The sequence below is a fragment of the Spea bombifrons genome, chromosome 8 (assembly GCF_027358695.1).
Source record: "Spea bombifrons isolate aSpeBom1 chromosome 8, aSpeBom1.2.pri, whole genome shotgun sequence".
Lineage (NCBI taxonomy): Eukaryota > Metazoa > Chordata > Amphibia > Anura > Pelobatidae > Spea > Spea bombifrons.
Genome location: NC_071094.1, coordinates 26,674,340 through 26,698,040, shown reverse-complemented (window position 1 = coordinate 26,698,040; position 23,701 = coordinate 26,674,340). Strand labels below are relative to the sequence as shown.

Here is a 23,701-nt window from a genome sequence, read left to right as displayed (position 1 = left end):
TGCTTCTTTCAGATGTTAATAGCGTTTCAGCTACAAGTCCATATTTTTTGTGCTGTAGACATGTTGCTTGGCTTATTTTTTTATTATTTTCATTTATTTATTTTTGTCATTCAATCCAAAACTCCAGGGGCCCATGTCACTCATTAATCTGTGGTAGTTCTCTAGAACGCTGTCTGTTGTCTAAACTGTGGACAAAATGTCAAAAAACTATGTTTTTAGTGCACAAAGTATATTTTCCTGCTAACAGCTCTCAATGCCATAGGGCCAATGATACCCACAAATATTAAATTTGCTCCGAGATCCCAATCAAATTTAAAAAGTGCAGTTGGCCTTTTAAGGTATAGTTCCTAGGATCTAAACTATATTTATTTTAAAATAAATATTTCCATAAGCATAAAAATAAACCAAAAAAGTGATGTGAAGGTGGCCATGAAAGCTCTATTTATACATTTATAAATCGAATAACTATGTAAAAAAACATTCCGTGTATATATATAGAATAAAATATATTCAATATCTATATGTCTAATAGATAGATTTTGTGTATTTATATATATAGATATGAATATATATATATGATAGGATTTAATATTTAAGACATAATCAAAGAAGTTAATGCGATCGTACAGTATTTTTGAGCATACACTTGGAATAAAGAATGCACCTGTACCACAGTAAATGTTTTACCAAGATTTACAGACTTATAAATAGCAAATAGTTGTTTATAAGACTAATCTGAACCACTCTGACCAATAAAAGTGTTGGAATGGCCATAGGATGCCATTGCCTTTATGGCCGTAGTCTGCATGGTTTACATGACCTAGAGGGAGTTGTAAAAAGATCTGAAAGGCACTTTTATTTTCCATTTACCTCTCCCTTCTCTCTGAGAGCTGGCCTCAGAACTGAACAAAATTCATCTCATCTATAAGCTGGCCTTACTTATAAAGCCATCCAGCAGTTCTCTTTTGGGGGTAGATATGTGTGGAGGAAACCGAAAACCCCACGATTAATCTATGTAGACTTCTATAAATTCTATAATGAATCTCCATTGGCTAATACTGAATTCTTCCATACGCCGTGCTTACCTCTCATTACTGTGACACCTATAAGTTGGATGTTTATTATAGCTCATTATATACACTTTGCCGTTCACAACAATACAAGCAGTCTTGTTTTTGTCTGCACTTTGTCACCATAACCAAAACTAATCCTTTTGTCATATATCATGAAAGGTCAACGTTGATTTCAAGACATGTCTCATACACTTTTATCTTTCATAATTATATTTTTTTCTCCATTATTTTGGGATCCTGGTTTCAGTTGTGTAAATTCTTCATACCAAACCAAGGTCCCAGTCCAGCCTCTCCCTTGCTATTACTTCATAATATTGTGGGAAAGATTTGTACAGAATAGAACAAAGATGGTGTTTTTTTTTAACTTTATACCCAACAGGGAATCCCAGAACAATGGGCAAGACTTCTCCAAACCTCAAACATCACCAAACTGGAGCAGAAAAAGAACCCTCAGGCTGTACTAGATGTCCTCAAATTCTATGATTCCAAAGAGACTGTGAACAACCAGAAGTACATGAGCTTTACATCTGGAGGTAAATTATATAAAGGCCCTATAACTGTTCTTCTAAATTAAATCAGAAGTATGATCTAGCTAATGAAAGATTGGTAGGGGCACTCTATTGTAGACTTAAAATGATTTATATCTGTTAGCAGTGTAGTATATTGTAAATTGACATTCTGGATTATCCATGTTAAGTATTCCAAGTAGTCCATAATAAAAGCTATGTCTAAAAAGCTAATGTCTACATAAGGATATGGATGATCAGGGATAGGCTCCAATGTCTGCTGTTTAAGGATACATTTTTCACTTATCTTGTCCATTGAGATGCCCATTGAAACCCATTGTACAGCTTCACGGAATATGAAGTGCTATATAAACCAACAAGCAATTATTATCATAATTTCAGGATTAGTACCTTTGATCACATTTATGTATAAAGGGCAGGGAAAATGAGCTAAAATGTGAACCCACAATTATAAAAAACATTTAAACTTGAACCTATATTAAATGCAACACATGGAACAAAAAACTTTAAAAGCTGGGTTAACAGACATCCTTTTAATAAAGCTTTCAATGTTAATCATCCTTGTTATGACTCTTCTTACCCTACAGATAAAAGTGCGCATGGATACATAGCTGCCCACTCTTTGGTAAGTTAGCAATATTTCTGTATCTTATTTTGATAATAATGATTGTCCTAATATCAAGTCCAGGCTATTGGATTGGCTATATAAGCCAGTAAAGCGTATGGATGTTTGATCAAGAGGATCCCTATGGAAGGAAAGCTTAGTGCCATAGCTGCGCCATTGCTCACAATCAGAGTGTCCTGTTTTCAAGAATAGTAAATAGATTCTTTAGGTAGAAATGTTTATTAATGGAATGCCAGGTTAGGAGGGCTAATTGTTGATTGATCAAAGAGTCCATGGATCTGTCCTCATAAGGGTCATATGTAGTTCTAGAAGGCAGCCTAAGAAAAAAATCTGGATTGCAAACAAGGTATTTAATTGTTACACAAACTAAGGGATGGGGTTCTGCAAAATATATTGTGCTGAGGTGATGCAAAGTCCCAAAGTGATGCGCTCAGCGGGAACATTTCATTGGCTTTTATGATGATTGCACCACTTTTGCAACAGACTTGCACTTGGGATGGTATGTAGCAATGCCATATATACAGCTACCGTGACCCACTGTTAGTATGTCTTACTAACAATTTCCCTTTATTATCAGACATTAGCTTCTGGGGGTCACTGGACCAATGACTGTGCCCCATGTAGAAAAGTGACACTGTTTAGACATGTTAGGCTTCGAGTTACATAGCATTGTGATTCTGTGCAAGAATGGGAAAAGTCATATTGTTGTGGCCTATATTTCAGTTTAAGATGAAAAAGAAGCAGAGATCAGTTAAACAGTAGGGGGCAAAATAGTTAGAGGAGCTCTGTGATTTGCAGGCAGTTGGAAGTACACTGGTAGCTGCCACTTTTTCCTCTGTCTGCGCGTAGTCACAGCAAGAAGCCCGAGAACAAACCACCTGATTCCCTCTTTGTTATGTGTGATGCTCCAGAATACAAAGACTGCATCAGAGCCTCCCCTCGCACCTCCTGTCTCAGAGGAAGAGGATGAGGAAGAAGAGGAAGAAGAAGATGACAATGAGCCCCCACCTGTCATCGCCCCACGCCCTGAGCATACAAAATCAGTGAGTATTATAAATATATATTTTAAGCCACGTTTTGCGGGTGGGAGATTCCACAGGGGTAATTCTAAAAGCACAAGTATTCATTTTTTCCTAAAATACAGTAATTTAACTTGAGAACATGGAAAATGTACATTATGGCAGTGATTTCCAGCTTTTTATTGGGGAGAGTGCCATTCAGTAATTTAAGCTTGGGTGCTGGAGTCCAGCGATGTAATACAGCCAGACAAAATTACTTCCATCTGATAGGTTGTCAGTTGCTTTAATCATGTTTTATAGAATACGTCTTCTTCCCACAGATCTACACTCGGTCAGTCATTGAACCAATTGCTGTGCCAGCTCCAGCTAAAGAAGCCTCAACGTCCCCTGTGACTACTCAGCCGGAAAACTCAAGCACGAGCACTTTGTATAGGAATACCGACCGACAGCGCAAAAAATCAAAGATGACGGATGAAGAAATTCTGGAGAAACTCAGTATGTTTTACATTCACTTTTACCTATAAACTGAAAGCGATATTGTGGAAGGACGTGAATGTAGATCACCCCAGGGTGGCACAAAGGTTTGCCACCAAAGCAACATGTGAAAACTCTGGGTAAAAAAAAGTAGGAGCAGGAAAAAAAAAAGCGGAAATTCTCCACTATTAGCCAGTTCTATAATAAGGGAAGGGGAAGATGAAAATTGGGAAAAGAGAAAATAACATGTTGGTTTAAGGCAGTGTTTTTCCCCAGTATTTCATTATATTATTGGAATAATAGTTGGCTCCTATCTTACAGTGATATGATTTTTCAAGTACAAAATGATGTCTTTATACCTCATTTATCCTTACTTCTCCAGGAAGCATTGTGAGTGTGGGAGACCCTAAAAAGAAATATACACGGTTTGAAAAGATCGGCCAAGGGTGAGTATGTACAGATTTTAAGAAAATTACATTATCTGTGCTCAAAAAAATATGTTGTGTGCCACTGTCACATTTAGAAGGATCCAGTTTTTTGTCACGATGTTTAAATGTTATTCTTGAATGTCTGAAAGACATATTACTGGGAATTTCGTACTTAAGCAAAATTGTTGGATATTGAATTGGATGCAATTTTCTCTATGAAAAGCGCAAAGTTAGAGGGGAGATATAGACTTGATAAAGGACTAAATAACATTTTTTGATCCTTCTTAAAACTCTCAACAACTAAGTGTAGATGTTTCTGTATAAACATTTGTCTTGGAATTAGTCTTGAGTGAATCTTGAAGCAATGTTATTGAATAGACTTAAGGATTTGTACGAATTGCAGAAATATGTTAAAAAAAAAAAAATCCCCAAAAATGAGGAGGGACCCCCAATTAAAAAATTAACAAAAAGCAAAGAACTCTCACATACTCACCTACTCTCTCATTCATGCTCTATCACACTCTCATTCACTCTCTGAATGTCTCCCTACCTTCTCTGCCAACCTCTTCTATATCCCTGTCTCAATGCCGTGCAGCTCTGCTTCTGATCTTGCATCTTCTTGTTCTTCTGTCTTCTTTCTTCTATCTTCTGTCTTATTCCACTGCTCCAAGAAGTCTTAATTCTTTGTTCATTCCTCAGTGGACAAGGGGACAACGACATGAACTTCTGCAAAATGGCAGAGCCTTCGGGCACATCATCTCCTTGTTCCTCCAGTCAGGGGAGAGGATGTGCCCAAAAGCTCCTCCATTTTGCTGAAGCTCACCGAAGGTCATGTACCTGTCCAGTTGTCCATGGAGAGGTGAACGAAGACATTTTGGGGCAGCAGACAAAGGCAGAAGAACAGGGAGATGCAAGATAAGAAACTGATTCTGAGAGTGAGTGAATGAGGGTAAATGACAACACATTTTGTATCAGTCTAGTATTGAAGGGCTGATTAAAATGTTGCTTTAAAATATGGCAATCCGTATAATTATACATTAATTATTTCCCGGTCCGTACTGCTTTCTTTGGACCGTTGCAGCCCACCTATCTTACAGTCTGGCCACAATTGCTGCATCATCCCACAGCAGACAAGTGGGTTATTATACATAGCTTTATGCAGTATTTCTTGGCATGCTCCAGCAGGTAATGTGGTTTTGTGTGTGGGCCAAGATGTATATTTAGTACTTAAAGCATATTTGTGGAGTTTGATCCAAAAGGCTCTAAGAGCTGCAGAGACGTGTGCTGACAGGATGCAGCCCCAATGTAGGAGAACATCATATGCAGGAGAGCACCATATCTCCCCAAATGCCTTCTTTTAGAAGGACAAGACCCTCTTTGTGACCCATAGGCCCCCCGTTCCTCTCTTTTAACCATGGTATTCTTTGCCAGAGCTCAAACATTTTGGTATGAATCAGACGCAGAGCTCTAGGCGAAGGAAAGTCTCATTAATGAATATTCCGACTGCTTATACACAATGACAGATATTGTGCTTTGCAACTGTCTATTATAAGAAAGGCCAAAAGAAAACTACTAAATCCATGTACTGTGATGCAAAACACACGTTTTAAATGAGTTTGCTTTTTGTTCTAGGAAATGTTATTCTTTGAACGTTGCCCCTATTTGACCAAGTGACATATTAGGGAATCCAATGCCCATCTCAGTTAACGTGTTCAAATTAAATCCGAGAAACCGTTCTTGATTCACTTAACCAATGTAGCCAACAGAACGTCTGATTCGTAAAACTTCAGAACTCGCTTGCAAGTAATGTCGCAGGAGATTAGGTTTTGTAGTCTATATAGACCCCGTGTACACACATACACATGACATGTCGTGTGACTATAACCAAATTTAAAAATAATTCATTAGAACACTTCTAGCCGAATCATTAAACACACATGGTACTGTATCACGTGGCACCAAAATAAACCACAAATAGAACATCACTAGTCCTCATATTTTAACTGTGGAAGCATTATGAAATTCTCATTCTCTAGCTGGGACACGCACAGTTAATGGGGTCCTGATGCCCCCAAGTGGTCAAATAGACAATAACATAAAACAATGTTATATTATGTTTGTAATTATGGCGTTTTAATCACTGATTAAAAAATGTTTGTTGTAGGTTTAAACAAATGAACGCGTATGTTTTGTATGTTTTTTGCCGTCTGTAGTGTAACTCTCTTTTTCTGAAAACCTGTTTTATCTCTATTTCTAGGGCATCAGGTACTGTGTACACAGCAATAGACATTGCTACAGGACAAGAGGTATGTTGAGGCTGCATCAGAACCCCATGATTTTGGTGTGATACCATTACATCACCATATATGAATACCACATGTCAGACAATACCCAGCTGAATGCAGCACTCATACACATCAAAATGAAATATAACCATAAATTAATGAATCAAAGGCATAATCACTTGTCTTCATTCCATCCATGGATGACTGCTTCATCCCACTGGACAATTCTTGTTTTCGGCCCCACACCAGGATGTGCATTTTATGTGTGGACATTAAAAGTGGCTTAGATGTCAATGTTACCTGCATTATATGTCTTATCCATTTACCCTTTCATCGCTTGTGCAGCCTAGAAAGTAATGGCCTCAATGCTCCTAGAGTTATTACTTTTTACTGCATATTTTTAAGCCTGGTGACCCAGCACTCCACCTGGTTAACGTACGCAAGAATCTACCTGAGCCATCCGGGGAAGAGACTCGTTCTCTTCATTATGTGGTCTGTGGCAGGAATAGTGTAAACCTAGATTTCTCCAATGAGTATGGGGCACGTGGCAGTGAAGGGATTTGTGTATTGCTATTATTTACTGCGAAGTATTCCCACTCCCTTTCATTCTTTTACTGTTATTTTTCCAACATGCTCTTTTCTTCTTGTGTTTTGTTTAGGTAGCAATAAAGCAAATGAACCTGCAACAGCAGCCCAAAAAAGAATTAATTATTAATGAAATCTTGGTCATGAGGGAAAATAAAAATTCCAATATTGTGAATTATTTAGACAGGTGAGTTGATCTGCCTTGCTTGCGGTTTTCGATGAAATATAGCCCTGTGTGAAGGCAATCATGACACAGTATGAATGAATGAACGAACATTAAGATCTATAGACGACTAGGGGCGCCATGTGAGACAATCCTGATAAAAGCGTCAGCAGATACCTTTTCTTTAATTCTCCTATGATCGAGCGCAGTCAAGTTTATAGACTGCAAAATTGCACCAGTTTGACATATTTTCCAGCACTCATATCTAAAATTGTCCCCGCTAAAAGTTGTCTGACAACTTAGTAAAATCGAGACTGCACCTCTGATTCATAGTAGAATGGAAATATACCTAAAAATTAAATATTAATTAATATTAATAGTAGTAGTAGTATTACTAGTATTAGTAATATTATCAAATAGTTGGTAGGGTTGCTTGTTCAATCATGTTCTTAAATATCCATACATTGCTGTAAAAAAATAAAGAGGTAAAATTATTTCATGTGATATAATGATCTGATATGTTTTTGCGTTACCAGAAAATTTCAGGTATATTTTATTATTTATTTTTAAATAATAATTAATCAAAATAATATGTATATATGTATATATATATATATATATATATATATATATATATATATATATATATATATATAGAAGTGAATGAAACTGTACCCCTACCAGTTACATCTTTACAATGTTTTTAGATGTCTCCTTATACAGTTTGCCCATATTTATGATGTTTTTTTAGGAGAGTCTTGTTTGTTTTCTTGTAGCTATCTGGTTGGGGATGAACTCTGGGTAGTGATGGAATATCTGGCCGGAGGTTCTCTGACAGATGTTGTTACAGAAACTTGCATGGATGAAGGGCAGATCGCTGCAGTCTGTCGAGAGGTGAGTGTTGTTACCTGTGGAGTTTAAATATACCTTAAAGTATGTGAAAATATAACCAAGTGCTACTGAAATCACAAATTAGCTTTTTTTACACAGAGAATGGAATATTGTTTATCAAAAGAAAATCCAATGCTAACTAAAAAAACTACACCAACTGGCTTCCCCTTTCCTACTTTACATTGAAAAATGTAGATGTTCATGCCATAAAAAAAAACATTTTGAAGCACAAAATTCAACAAAATAAGGTTACTAGAACCACAGGATTTCTGAATTCAGTTATTGTTATTGTTATCTAAATTCAGTACTTGTTAATCTCAGTTCCTACAATACCCATGTAAATACTATACATCATTTATTTTTAATAAAAAGTTAGGATTAGGAGGTTGATCGACCCTCCATATGTGTGGAAGAAAGATAACATGCACTATTCTGTGTCTGTAGTGCAAACTTTTGGTTGAACTGTCCAACCTGTTGTCACTGTCACCATTTTTTTCTTCCTAGTGCCTACAAGCCCTGGACTTCTTACATTCAAATCAAGTGATTCACAGAGACATTAAAAGTGACAATATTCTCCTTGGGATGGATGGATCTGTAAAGCTAAGTAAGTATCCCGTTCCATTCTTGGGTGTAATAATGCGTATACAGTGTTAGTTTCGGACACCATGCCTTCATTAAACCTTTTGTTTGGAGGATCTAAATTCCACGTCAATATATTGTATTTGGAAGCAACCAATAAAAAATAAATATTTTTAATGTATTAGTTGTACACTTGCCATTGCAACTGATTGAGAAATCTAATTTTTTGTCTTTCTTTTTACAGCCGACTTTGGTTTCTGTGCTCAGATTACACCAGAACAGAGTAAAAGAAGCACTATGGTAGGAACGCCTTATTGGATGGCACCTGAAGTGGTTACAAGGAAGGCCTATGGTCCTAAAGTTGACATCTGGTCACTAGGAATCATGGCAATTGAAATGGTTGAAGGAGAACCCCCTTATCTTAATGAGAATCCCCTCAGAGTAAGTGTTTAGAAACTATTTATTATCTGCCTGGGAAATAAGGATTTAATTAATGTTGTCTAAAGAAATGCCCTTTGCTATGATATCCAATATGATTCAAAATAAATTATTGAATGAGTCTTTTATATACAGGTTACACTATGAGTATAAAATACAGTGTGTACGATATACAGTTTGGATCACTTTCCTCACTCAAACACCACACTGGGGCAATTTTATGGCAATTCTAATAATGCCCTGCTTGTCCAATGAAATTAATCACTCAAAGTGTCAGGCTTGGTCATTGAGACTGAGACATTCTGTTGTTTACCTCGGGCACTATGGTAAGAAGTCAGGGTGCTTTTCTAGGAGATTGGGCACAGCTACAACACATACAAAAACAACTTGTTGGACAGCAGCTGTTAATCGTAACGACAGCCAAGTTTTGGCTAAAGAATTTGTGTAATGTTACTATGGCAACAACAGGTACAGTACAAGTACAGCCACAACTGCTTCTCCGTATACCCAATCCAATTACATGCATTATTTATTCACATTACTGAGATGCTATTATTTGCTTGATGCGTTATGGGTGGTTCCTTCCTGAATATATTGTTGCCTAATATTAAATATGATCATTCCGGTGTGCATTCCTTGTTGGAGGTCTTAAGTTACAAATCTAAAATCGATCCGCAGTCAAAAAATGTATTAAAATAACCAGAATACTGATACAACTTGTAAACAGTTTGATTACATCTTAAATAAATTGACAAAGCTGATTAGAAGTACCCTATTGGTACCGGTATTATACATGCGCATATCTTTATACAGATTGAGGTAACTGGACACTTAGTGTATTAATATTAGTACACTATTAATGGTGATCAGATAATGCTGGAGTTAATCACACTATATTCTACACTATATATTCTACACTATAGACATAAACATAAAGAAGCTGATAAATGAGATATTTGTGCTAATACATTCTGAGTAATATAACAGCCTCAAACTGCCTCAGCAGGGTTCAGAGTCCATGGTACAATGACTATTTGGTGGATCTGGGTCTGATACCTGTTAATTGCTGGATATTTTTACCAATAGTGTGTATAATATACAAATTGTAGTTAATGCTACTTTATTTTGTACATGTGTGTGATATCAGGTTACACGTCCAGTGTCCCAGAATATGGGGTGCTAACATTAAAATTAAGCCGCTGAACCTGTAGTAGTGTCAAAAAAGGCAATATAATGTGAATTATGTATTGTCTGTAACGCTAAATCAAAACAACTAAAAAGCTACCATTTAAGTCGTAACGTTTGTGGCACTTATTGTTGATAAGAAGTGTGCCTGGCTCATAGACCGTATTGCTATGCTCAAGGTTTAATATTTTGCAGATTTGGCTTTGGAGATTGGAGCTGACGGCTTTTGATGTATGTACCTATTAGTTCCATTACCCTAAAAAAAACGTTGTTTTCATTTGATGCAGGCTTTGTACCTGATAGCTACTAATGGGACTCCAGAACTGCAAAATCCTGAGAGGCTGTCGGCAGTGTTCCGAGATTTTCTCAACCGATGCTTGGAAATGGATGTGGACAGGAGAGGCTCCGCCAAGGAGCTCCTGCAGGTGAGAATAGCCAGGATGAGATGCGCTAAACACGTTCTCTTTAAAACCATTATCTAGAATTTGTCATAGTTATGAAACAATATTTTACCATCAAAAAATTCAAAACCAAAAGCCCTGCTGTTCATATAGAGGGTGGAAGGCATAGGTAGGCTATGGCCTCCACCCTACCACACATCATTATTTCTCGGGGTTATGATGTCCCGTATTTTTTCAAATTATTTATGTTTCTTTTTTTGTAATCTAAAATTAAATGGTTGGAGGATTTGCACATACAAGAAACTTTTAGTTAACCTACTTATCTTAGTTGAGTAATGGTAGATTCTAGCATGTAGCCATGAAATGCAAAGGGTCATAACAATTTTGTAGAAATGCAACATATGTAACTAAATCAAAACAACAAAAAAAGCTACCATTTAAGCGCAACATTTGTGGCACTTATTGTTAATAAGAAGTATGTCTGGGTTTTTCTTTGCTAAATATTCTAGAACATTCTGGTAGGGTGTGTGTGTGTGTGTGGGGGGGGTGTCTTTTTGCACAAAAACCTTTGGTTATGTGTAAAATGTAAAAGATAATAACATTATTCTCTTATATTTTTGCAGCATCCATTTTTAAAACTAGCCAAACCACTTTCTAGTTTGACCCCACTCATCATAGCAGCGAAGGAAGCCATTAAGAACAGCAGCCGCTAGCCTCGTTGATCTCATGCTGTAGCCTGCACAGGAAAACACAGAACTCAGCGAATATCTGGAAAACCTCATCCGCTCACTCAGCAGGGTTAGTTAACTGACAGCAGGAGAGTCCGCAGCTACTGTCCGAAAAAGACATAGCTCCCACCACAAAGCACCTACTCGAGTCTTCTTCCTGCCCTCTTGGATTCCCGGTTATACATTTCTTTTTCTAATTATGAAGGAGTCTTCATAAAAGCTTATCCTGTTTTGCAAACTGGTGCTGCACATTCTCACCCTGAACCCATACAGAAACTTTCTTTTAATGGGATCTAATTTCATAAAAACAGTCCAATTTCTGGGTTCTTTGCTTTGTATTAACTGGAAAAAGGTACTTCTGCAATTCAACGTTTAAGAGGCCTCCGCCAATCTGTTTAGGATCCTAACTTGCCCTCTCTGATACTGTCCCCAGTCTGTCCATGTTCTTGGTTTCAACACAGGGTCCATTTACATGAATTATGGAAAAACCTGCATGTTATTGAGAAACTTCAATGAATGACAGGGGGTTCAATACAGCCATAAACAAATCAGATCACATGGACAAGAACGCATTGAGTCTGTGGAAGGAAAATGTCGCTTTCGGGGCAAAGAAGAGGGTACTGGCTTATATTCATGGCACAAATATTCCTTCTGCAACTATGGCTATTATTTATAATTTTTTTTATTGTTTTTTGGTTTTTTTCGGTTTGTTCAGGAAGCTGAAATTTGCAGCCTTTAATCTTTTGGGTCAGTGTGGCCACAAATTACTTATTGGAACGACAGGATGCCTTTCCCTTTTAAAAATAGGTCATGGAAGATTATGGGTACAATAATTGTTTCAGTAATTGAGGGTTATTTCGCACTCAGCAGTGAGAGATCACTGTCTTTGGGGGCAAATTCTAAAAGGCATACAAGATGAAATAGTAAAGTATTCTAGGTGTTTCTAGCAGCAGGTTCTTACAAATAGCAGAAGATGCAGAAGAAGAACAGAACTCTTATCATGAATGAATTTAATATTGTCAGACAAAAGTGATCTGATTGAAACGTTTACTATAGTGTTTCAAGAGAAAATGCATGATTACAACAACAAAAGGGCATTGTAGTAAAATGTGGTTGGGAGACCAGTGGTATCTTGCGATTTACCTCCTCAAATAGAGATTTATCGACTGTGAGCATTATGTTGGTGTCTAAATGATATCCCAAATACTGTATGCATCAGCACTAATACTTGTTCTAATTCCATCCTATGGTGGCACTTTATTCTACTCTATTAGGTCCACTTTATTCTACTCTATTAATAATGATTTATTTAACCTTGAACTCTTGAGAATACGGACAAAAACGTTTCCCCGTTGGCCAAAGATTCCTGTTATATTCCAAGGTGCTTCTAAAAGGTACGATGCAAAAGAGTAGCCTTTTTAAATAGTGTTTTCATTTGTAAAATGATTATTGTTTCTAACATTTCAGGAAGAAACCGTGTTTAGAATCCACAAATAATACAAATATCTCAATTTTGATCACGCTTTAAAGTAAGCAGTTAATGATCTGAAAACTCCTATTGAATGTGTGCACATTGTAGCAACAAATCAGCCGGTTGATCAGCGCTTCCCTGCACCATTGAGAGAGAACAGTTTGTCCACTAAATATTCCTTCTACCAGAATTAGAAGGGGTTAAGAATATACGGTACTTTAAATTCATTTTTCCTTTAGCCACCCTTACCCAATCAAACATGGTACGACGTGGTCAGCATGATGTAATTCTTAGGGTGAGAAACAATGTAGCTTTTTTTTGCTTTTAGAATAAAATGAGACCTTCTATAAAAAGATATCAGACATCTTTTCAGAAATGGTTTCTTTAATTTATTGCCATATGCATCTCTATTCATAGGAAAGGCACCACACAACCAAATGTGTTTGACATTGTATGCCAATAACAAAGTGATCTTTCCTTTCCAAAAACTACAGCATTAAATCTTAATTTTCGTTTCATTTCAGGAGAACCATAAATCCAAGTTATGTTTATGCCCATGCTACCACGGAAGGTTCTTTCATGCATATAATATTTTTCTGCCCATTGCCACAGACAGGCTTGTTTGGGTCATAATTCCTCTTAATGGTCTTCAACTGAGTGTTCGGAGTCCTTCAGCTGGGCTACTGCAGCTGCAGTGCTTCTTGTATTGCAGATCTCAATTTGCTTTTGAACTTTAACTTCACCATACAATTGTTGGTTGTTAATTATGCATATTCCAAGGGTCTCTGAAGCTATCTAATAAGACTCCAAACCAATAATGTCTATATGATGTTTGGAGTTTGGTATCTGACCATTTTGATCTTTAATTAAAGACTAGACATGTGCCACCAAGCCTAGAACATTTATACCTACCCACTATGAGTGCATCTTAATCTCCTGCAGTTTCTCTTAAGCTTCAGAAGTACTTTTGCAAAGGGTTTTGATCAGTAGGTATAACCTCCCACAAAACTGAAGAGGTTTGTTGCCAGATTTATAACCTCACAGGAGTTCCCCGTATGGCCAAGGGATGAACTTCTGTTCCGTGTTTCAGCAATTTACTCCTGACACCAGTTTAGAATTATTCAAAAGAACTCTACCTTGTTGCGTACATAGATGCCACAGCTGCTCTTATTTGTTAAGCATTATTTTAAGGTCCTATTTTGGAGCGACCCACGGCCTCTACCTATTGTTGGAAAACAAATCCCATCGCCATTTGGTTGTTAAGCATGGTTTAAGTCTCTGAATGTCTTTGTCATAGTGATGCTTACCTTTTCTTAAGGTTTCTAAGCTGTCATTACATACTTTGAAGTACTGCGAGTTTGACAATTATCCACTTGGAACATAACTTGAGTTTTCAACTTAATATTTCCCATTCTTTCCACAGAATACTGAAATTTAATGGCAATTTTAATTTCTGAATTCATTTTATATTCAATGAGAATCATCTACAAAGCCCTTGTTTCGAGGCACTGAATCTGCACTGAATTCTTGATTGTAGTGGGACCTCTTCTCTTACCTCTACAGCCTCAGGAAGCCCTCTGCAATGAATTGTGTGCGCATTCAGGGAGGGCTTTATCCTTCATAATTCAATGGTTTCTTCTTAAAAGTTAATATGTATTGTAAAATAATTACAACTACTTGCATAAAGCTCAAGCAACTGTGATAACATAGTCTTTTTTTAAAATTTGGGCTGAAACATCTTACTCTACAAAATGCCTATTAGTGACCTGTTTTTATCCCATGTGGATTGACTCACTTAAGTTTGTCTAGATTTTCAGTGTATTGTATAATATTTTGGGACAGTCAATGTATTTTAGGATAGTATGGATAGATAATGTGTAAGGGACATGGCTGGAGACTGTATGTTGGGCATTTACTGTAGTATAGGGCAAGTTGACATTTGACAAGCAGACTGGTCACAATAGCAAACAATGTGATGGTTCAACCATCAGGGCCACTGGTTGCGATGGTGGTAAAACACTCTTCAGACTATAGCATTTCATGTATAATCCCCATTGAATTATTTTGTGTGTGGCAGTGATGAGTTAGGACTCCCATGTTTATAGACTGGTCAGTTTTTCCTGGAGTGTGGGGGCCAGTTCTCAACTACTACATAATTTCAGATTACCTCTTAATATTTATAAATTGTATCAATGCAATTGGGTGAACCGCAGATTACTCCACTTGTGCTCATATAGAAGTGTATTCTTCATGGTTAACAGCAATCACATATACACGTGCAGTAGATTGTTGGGTAGGTATCACCTGCCAAAAAAAAACAGGCAACTTATGGTATAAGTAGCATGATGCTGAGCCAAACCAGACACATTTATGCCATGGCTGCTTCCACTGACCCAATCTGCCTTTGCAACCTTCAAGCTCCCGCGACAAACTTTCCATAGTCGGTACAGGCTGATTTAATGGCACAGTCCCTTTGCCTGAGAATAGAAAAGACAGATAAATACAGTCACACAAACAGAAGACATAGTTATGTTCACTTTGTCAAATATATGTACTCCTATCACGTAACTGTCAGTCATTTGGTGAAAAGATTGTTTGTGTGTAGGCAGACATTGTGTCTCCTTTATGAAAAAAGCAACCATACATTGAGATGTAGTTTAACAGTAAACGTCATAACATACAGATACGCTGAACAACAATTTTAAAGAACAATATATGTCTCACAGGGTACTTCTCCTGATTTATTTCTTCTTTGGAACTGTAGCGGGAGGAAATGTAATCCTTTTGAAACATGTTTCTTCCTTGCAACAAAACTGCTAAAATAGAGCAAAACAGATCTGGTGTTTTAAATATGATATATTCCCATTGTCTCTCTGAACTGTAACACATTTGCTGTACATTCCTCTTTTTTAGGGTGTGTTATCTGTAAAATAAAGGAAAATGTGTAGTGATATCATTCTGTAACTTTTGAGGAAAAGGTACTTTTTTAAAAATTTGATTTAAGTTATTTATGTTGGGAAGGTCGTTGAGATAACAGAATTTTCTGAATACCTCGACGCTCCCTTGTTTTTAAAACCTTATTTTCATTTCGTTTTGGGAAATTTGAAGTTAATTTAAATTGTGGTTGAAGCAATAGAAAATTGAACTATGGATTGTGCATGACTGTGTCTTGAGTGTAAAAATTAAAAAAATATTGCAGTTTGAAACTTGGACCTGCAGTATTGTGAATAAAAATTAGAAAATCAGTGTTTGTGCTTTGGCTTGACTAATGCGATAATACATGAAAACGCACAAAACCATGTGCCAAGTATTGGTTCTGGCTGGGGGTTCCTAACCTGGCCACGGTTGTCAGACACTCAATAGCCTTCATAAATTTACTGGAACTCTTACAAAGTGTGCTTAACCCTTTAAGTACCGAAGAATAGGTAATCCCTGATAGTATATTTCCCTTTACCTAATTCACACATTTCTGGAAATCTAAACACACCTGGTAACGGATGCTCTTACAGACTTCATACTAAGCATCTACATAGCGTTAGGTGTTCAAGACAGTAAGTATAGTTTATAGTTTAATGGAAAATATTGTCATAACATTGTACAGAGTATAAAAATGTTTTATTTGTAGAGAATACTGTAAACAGGTTAATGGTAAAAGAACATTTTAAAGACAGAGGGTGATTTGGTGGAATGAAGAACTAAAAATCATCGTTAACAATTACCCATAAGTAACAGGGTCACCTAACTGAATCTATACCAACGATAAACATCTTCCCGTGGTTAGAGGGCATGCCTTCTACTGTCATAAATAATACGGCATGCTTGTCCCTGGTTAAGGCACAGAGTAGTTTATTTCAAACTGCACATAAACCATTACAGCAATATTTTGCTTTAGAAGACATCTTGCACATTAAAAATGGTTTAACAAATGCTACACGCCAGCTGCTGTGTGCTTTGCAGTTGTGAGACTTTAGGGCTTTAGATGCCACCAAAGCACGTGTCATCTGTGAAGAGATCCTAGACTCTTTCTGCTCGCAGCTCCGTCTGTGTCTGGGAGGACTTTCGCACATTCAAAGTTCAACAAGGTCATCAGAAGAAACGACCTTGATGTTAATTCGTCCTGGCATCTCCACCGCTTCCTGGCCATCCTTGCCGTGCAGCTGGAGACTGAACTCTTCTTTAGGGTCGCTGGGCGCTGCAGCCAGAAGCACTTGGCCCAGAAAATGGTCACACATTATGTTGCTGTCCCAAACCTGAAGGCCAAAGAAGAACAGGCTTTCTTCATGGGTTATCATTACATCCATGCAAAGACTGAAACATTTCAACCACTTTAGGAAATCGCAGACACATTTCATTAAAAACATGTGGCTGTGTTAGGCTTGTCCATTTGAAACCCAATATGTTTTGAACAATAATTTCATTTTTTTTTTTTTCAAAAAAATATACTTTTACGTTCCTGTTTTTGTAATGTATAACAAAGGACAAAGCAAGAACCAAAAACACTGATATCTGGGTTGCCTTTTTTAAAGTGATGTCATGGGTTTATTTTAATCTATATGTTAATTCATGGCTGAATGGAAAAAGAAAAAAATTTGGTTTAGTTTTAGGATTTGCCACTGGATCACAGGCTTTTTGCACCAGCCTCCGTATATATTGACAAATCCCCATTTGAGTCCCCATATGAGTAACCCAATTTGTGCTTTTCTCAGTGATATACTACAGTTAAAAGCCTTCATTGAACACAGGTGACAATTCACAAATTTACTGCAATACATTGTTCATGATAAACTATTAACGCTGTGAAAGTTCCCAGGTGTGTTTATTGAGAGGTTAAGTTTTGAAAAGTGAAAACACCCATGAATGTTTATTAGGTATAATTGTTAAAATGGACCTGTCATCCACAAATGTGACACTTTATACACTGCTAGTGAAATCGCTAGCAAACATTTACATAAAAGGTATGCTTAGTCCTTTTGTCAAAACAACATTTATGCTTTCTTTGCTGTACCTGAATTTTGATTGGTTCATTAATGAACTTGCGATAGAAGATTGCATGCATTCCAAATACAGCGCTGGTTGTATTCTTGTGGACTGAAGAGCTAACACTCTCTTTCTCACACTTGATGATCACATAGAGGTCAGGTCCTATGGAAAGGATTATCATGACATACATTTCTTGCAGTCTACTTTGAGTTTATAATAGCTCTAATACAGCGTAGCAGAAGCTATCAGTGTATTTTAGAATCATAGCGTGGTAATTTACCTCCAGAACTTTCCTGTTTTAACACTCCTTCCACACTACGAACAAAAACTTGAGTGATTCTTTGCGGGTAGCCACAGAAAATACTCCAGCAGCTCACAGAGGGTTTATCAAGAAGAAGTTCCCTGGAAGTACATTTCACAAATAAAGTATGACATTATTTATAAGATATCTTATTATTACTATTATGTAATGGAGCACTTACGATGTAACGGTGCTAGTGTAAATAAATCCCTAGGTTTTAGGTGAACAAGCCTGTTTTCAGGGCCCAAACGTGCATTAGATTTCTTTTCATTTTTGTTTGCTGTACACAATAAGGACCATACCTGAACTGAGAAGGTTCATCAGTGAAGAGCCTGAGAAGGAAGTTACTGGTGACCCCGGGATGGAAAGTGGTGGGAATTATGACATATATTCCCTTCTCCAAAACTTTCCTCAGAAAGATAGATCTAAGGTTTCTATATTGAGAAGATGCAGTCCTTTCCTGCCCTTGGATCTTGTGAATGCGATATTTTCTATTTTGTTCCACCTGGTTTACAAAGATTATTATTATTTATTGTTTTATATAGCGCCATCAAATTCTATAGCGCTGTACAGTGGGTAGACAGGACATAACAAGTAGTATACAACATAACAAATTGACTAACAGAGACAACAGGTGAGGAGCGCCCTGCTCAAACCAGCATACAGTCTAGAGGGACAATAGCTTTCTTATGCATACAAATACTATCATCAATATTAAACTGACTTATATTATGAAACAAGTGTGATGTTGAACAACTGAACAAGAAATGGTTTTCCAGGGGAGCTTTTTCTATTGGCAGTGTATCTACAAATACAAAATACAGTAACATTAAGCAATCAAATGTTTAGCTATTACATCATAAAGTGGGACCAGTAGTGTACCTAGCGGGGGGCGGGGGGGGCGGTCCGCACCGGGTGCCGCTCATCAGGGGGGTGCCAACTTGCCGGCACCCGGCACCCCACCAGAGACGGACAGTAATGTCCGCCGCTGGAGGAGCAGGCTCGCAAGGGAGCGGTATCGGAGGTCTTTAACAGACCTCCGGCTCCCTTGAGTGATTTTAAGCCGGTTCAAGGATCTCCCTTGAACCCGGCTTAAAATCACTCAAGGCAGCCGGAGGTCTGTTAAAGACCTCCGTTACCGCTCCCTTGCGATCCGCGCGGCAACAGCTGTTGTGCGCCGGGGTTTGTTGTCAGATCCCGGCGCACAACACTGAAGCCGCGCCCACCGCTGTCCGTGCCCTCTGACCCGGAAGAAGACAGAAGAACTGAAGAAGAAGAGGAGCAAAGAGCAGGAAAAGGAGCTGTAAAGAGAAAAGAGGAAAGGTAGGAAAGCATACAGTGAGAGTGACAGTGAGAGTGGATTGGTATGTGTGTGGATTGGTATATGTGTGGATTGGTGTATGTGTGTGGATTGGTATGTGTGTGGATTGGTATATGTGTGGATTGGTATGTGTGTGTGGATTGGTATGTGTGTGTGGATTGGTATGTGTGGAATCTGTGGATTGATATGTGTGGATTGGTATGTGTGGAATCTGTGGATTGATATGTGTGGATTGGTATGTGTGGTATGTGTGGAATCTGTGGATTGGTATGTGTGGTATGTGTGGAATCTGTGGATTGGTATGTGTGGAATATGTGGATTGGTAAGTGTGGATTGGTAAGTGTGGATTGGTAAACGTGTGAGAGTGATGGGTGTTATGCTGTACCATTTCCAATGTATTTTTCATTATATAATTATGCTCTAAAGTACATCATAACTCCCATCACTCTATACTGTTCCATACAGTGGCAGAGCTGGGAGACAGAGGCCTTGCACCCCCAACGCAGGACTCCTGAAAGGTAAGTGAACTTCAAAGAGGGAGAGGGTAGATAGTTAGGAGGGGTAGATAGGGAGAAGGGAGTGAGAAGGGGTAGATAGGGCAGAAGGGAGCGAGAAGGGGTAGATAGGGCAGAAGGGAGCGAGAAGGGGTAGATAGGGCAATCATACTCCTATCATGCCAAGTCTGCGAGAGCCTCCTGGAATCTGGGTATGCCTGGGCATGATAGGAATGTGATTGCTGTTAACAATTATATATATATATATATATATATATATATATATATATATTGTTATTTAATTGTTTTGTCCTATTTTGGTGTGTTACTTACTTTAAATAAAAGTGTTTTTTTTTATGGTGTGTGGGGGGGTCATATTCAGTTTCGGCCAGGTAGTTTTAAAGTGTGTGTTGGGGGGTGCCACATACAGGATCCGCCCCGGGTGCCAAATACTCTAGGTACGCCCCTGAGTGGGACATGCTATAAATACCTTGAGAATTTCAAAGCCTATTATAAAACTGTCTCCTCTCCCTTCCTTCTTGTGAGGTCGCAGGTCCTTCTGCTGTAGAGAAATTAGGACTTGGTCTTCCTCTTTTTTCACTTCGAAGATATACTAAAAACAGATAGAAGATTAATTGGAGAATGGCACCTATTGCTTTACTGAACATCACACACTTTGCTATTTAATGAATGTGTATAGATTGAAATGCGTGTATTTGTGACTAAATATTAGGAAATCACAGCTTCCTCACAGAGATCTTCTACATCATGATATGGACTACAGACCATGGGAACCCTTTTGCTAGTTGTAGTTCTGCCCACTAAGACACAAGACACTAAAACCTCCATATATTGGAAAGGCTATGAAACAGTACTTTCCCCTACGTCTCAAAGAGAACATATATGTCAAATATATACAAGAAAAACAATTATACAAAAGAATCGTTACCCCCACCTGTAAACATTTACAACATTCTCAAAATCATGCACATTCCACGTGTTCTTTACCTGAGGATTTTGAAAGAAGGTTGCTCTGTTGTTGAAACATCCTCCAGAACGATTTAAAAGAGGGTCTGAACTTTTGGTCCATGATCCTTGTACTTCTTCCATTTCCCACGTCTTGCGGAAGGTCAGACATGAGGTATTTATCATCCAGCACACGTCAGCATGGGTGAAGTTGCTGCACCAGTCCTCAAAAGTCATCCTATTGAGACAATGGCACAAACTGAGAAGCTTATCAATAAGAGTTCTCTGGATTGGTCTTAAAGAGTCCATGATTGAAACTACAAGGTCACTGCTAGATTTTTCTAGGATGAACCTCACCCTCTGCCTGTAGGAGATTAGGGGGTAGAAAGGCTTTTTAAATGTAATTTCTACCCCCTTTGTCCTGCAGGGAATGGATGGAGAAAGGAGGAGAGGTCCAAGTTTTATTAAGCAGTTAATAAACCTCCCTCACCCCAGTGGGCATTTAGTATGCCTCTCATAAATAAAAGGGAACAAACTGCATTTATATTCTACAATAGCAATCAAAAGAATAAATTATTTTATGATAACACATATTTTTAACCCTCTTATCCCAGCTTTGAAATTAGAATTTCTATATTTGAGACCCAAAAAACGTACTCACCAGAATTCACCATCATCTCTAATGGTCAATCCAAGGGCTTCCCTTTCCGACTTGCTCACACTGTTCCACTCTTCAGACCTTACAGAATAAACAAAAAACTATGTATGAAATAACACTTTCCTTAGTGAATTCATTAAATGTAATAGTTAAAAATCATTCTTTTGAATGTGCTGAACATAATTCAATAATATTAATGCAGTTTATTTGTTAATATGAGTTATTGGAGCTGGAAGCCTGTCACCTTGTCAATGCTCTCCAAAAATCTGTAGAATGTAAGCTTGCCAGCAGTTTTCTCATACGCTTTTTATGTATTCTAACAAGCACTGCGTAGATTGTTGGTGCTACATAAATAAAATATAATAATAATTATAATAATAGAATTGATTTTATTATTATTATTAACAAAAGACACAACTTGGAGTCAAACATCCAATTACAACTAGGAAGTAAGTCTAGTGGAGTACATGTTAGTCTTATTTGATTAATGAGAACAAAAGAGGGCATTGATGGCAAAATACATCTTCTGCAAATTAAATATATGATTTTTTTTCTGTCTATCACCATATTAGAAGCAGTACTTACCCATCACTCCACGCTCCTCTCCATTCCTTGCTTCCCCAGGGGTTCCTCATCCGAACCATGAACAACTTGTTCCTCTTCCCACAGCAAAGTGGCTTTTGGCCTAATGGCACCTTCTTGATCTCGATCACGGAGTATGCATGGCCTTTCACAAGACCCATTAAAGTCACTGTCTCCATGTCACTGCTGGAAGAAGGCTGAGGAGCACACAATATACACAAGATGGTTTACAAAACCATTATGCTCTGTATACTATGAAATGGGGAAGGGAAAGAGGAGCCATACAAAAATATTCAACTATTGTAACACACTGTACATAGAATGTGTCAGAAAATAAGATTTATTCAGCCAATTTCTGATTACTTTCATTACTCCCTGGCCTTATCAAGGATAGCCTTATGCCTATCCCATGCATGCTTAAACTCCTTCACGGTATTAACCTCTACCACTTCTGCTAGAAGGCTATTCCAGTATTCAGTAATATTTCCTTAACTTACGTTTGCCCCTCTAATGTAAGACTATGTCCTCTTGTTGTGGTAGTTTTTCTTCTTTTAATTATACTCTCCTCCTTTATCGTGTTGACTCCCTTTAAGTATTTAAATGTTTCCAGTTTCCCCCCGTCACGTCTTTATTCCAAGCTATACATGTTAAAAGCCTTTAACCTTTCCTGGTAAGTTTTATCCTGCAATCCATGAACCAGCTTAGTAGCTCCTCTGTCCTTCTGGAGATACGGTCTCCAGAAGGACTACTCCAAGTGAGGTCTCAACAGTGATCTGTACAATGGCATACCTCCCAACTTTCTCCCCCAGCGAATCAGGATACAGGGGGTGGAGCTTGAGAGGTATGCGCTACTGTGCATGTGCACAGTAGTCAGAGGTTTAATAGGAAACCGCAGGGCCCCTCAACTTCACCAAGCAACATGTCCCACAGTGCCAACTTTGCTCCCAAACAGTTTGTGAGTGCCACCTTTGCCCCAAGCAGCTTATCAGTGGCATCCTAACCCCCAAACACTCTCCCTGTGCCCAATTTGTCTGCACCATCACTGCCCTCAAACAGCCTGTGTTTGCCATTATTGTCCCTTGCAACACATACGCTGTCACAAATAAGTAAACACATTTACACAAATTGACACATTCTAACGCAGATACACTAACTCATACGAACACACATGTACACCCTCATTTTAACACACACTCCTTCTTACACCATGTACACCGATCAACCATAACATTATGACCACTCACAGGTGAAGTGAATAACACTGATAATCTTATCATGGCACCTGTCATTGGTGGGATATATTAGGCAGCAAGCGTAAGGTTCTGAGCAAGGGCCAAATTGTGATGGCTAGACAACTGGGTCAGAGCATCTCCAAAACTACAGGGGTGTTCCTGGTCTGCAGTTGTGGGTACTTATCAAAAGTGGTCCAAGGATAGAAAAGTGGTGAACCAGCAAAAGGGCCATGAACAGCCAAGGCTCATTGATGCACATTGGGGGGGCGTGGATGGCCGGGTGCGTGTGCATCGC

The 23,701-nt window shown here is 38.1% G+C and overlaps 2 protein-coding genes across 4 annotated transcripts in view; one reads left to right on the top strand and one right to left on the bottom strand.

Annotated features, from left to right (window-relative positions):
• PAK3 (p21 (RAC1) activated kinase 3) overlaps window positions 1-11,764 on the top strand; it is a 49,847-nt gene extending 38,083 nt beyond the window's left edge. For both annotated transcript variants that reach the window (XM_053472644.1, XM_053472645.1), the window contains 12 exons: window positions 1,453-1,606; window positions 2,188-2,225; window positions 3,137-3,268; window positions 3,565-3,739; window positions 4,101-4,164; window positions 6,404-6,452; window positions 7,091-7,203; window positions 7,956-8,073; window positions 8,575-8,674; window positions 8,894-9,090; window positions 10,560-10,697; window positions 11,297-11,764. In XM_053472644.1, coding sequence (XP_053328619.1) covers window positions 1,453-1,606; window positions 2,188-2,225; window positions 3,137-3,268; window positions 3,565-3,739; window positions 4,101-4,164; window positions 6,404-6,452; window positions 7,091-7,203; window positions 7,956-8,073; window positions 8,575-8,674; window positions 8,894-9,090; window positions 10,560-10,697; window positions 11,297-11,386 — 1,368 coding nt within the window. In that variant the 3' untranslated portion in view covers window positions 11,387-11,764. The remainder of the gene's footprint in view (window positions 1-1,452; window positions 1,607-2,187; window positions 2,226-3,136; window positions 3,269-3,564; window positions 3,740-4,100; window positions 4,165-6,403; window positions 6,453-7,090; window positions 7,204-7,955; window positions 8,074-8,574; window positions 8,675-8,893; window positions 9,091-10,559; window positions 10,698-11,296) is intronic.
• A 4,740-nt stretch (window positions 11,765-16,504) lies between these two features.
• CAPN6 (calpain 6) overlaps window positions 16,505-23,701 on the bottom strand; it is a 31,217-nt gene continuing 24,020 nt past the window's right edge. For both annotated transcript variants that reach the window (XM_053472642.1, XM_053472643.1), the window contains exons 7-14: window positions 22,178-22,371; window positions 21,596-21,673; window positions 20,977-21,172; window positions 20,459-20,581; window positions 18,456-18,658; window positions 18,133-18,254; window positions 17,878-18,014; window positions 16,505-17,122 (exon numbers count right to left, since the gene is read on the bottom strand). In XM_053472642.1, coding sequence (XP_053328617.1) covers window positions 16,940-17,122; window positions 17,878-18,014; window positions 18,133-18,254; window positions 18,456-18,658; window positions 20,459-20,581; window positions 20,977-21,172; window positions 21,596-21,673; window positions 22,178-22,371 — 1,236 coding nt within the window. In that variant the 3' untranslated portion in view covers window positions 16,505-16,939. The remainder of the gene's footprint in view (window positions 17,123-17,877; window positions 18,015-18,132; window positions 18,255-18,455; window positions 18,659-20,458; window positions 20,582-20,976; window positions 21,173-21,595; window positions 21,674-22,177; window positions 22,372-23,701) is intronic.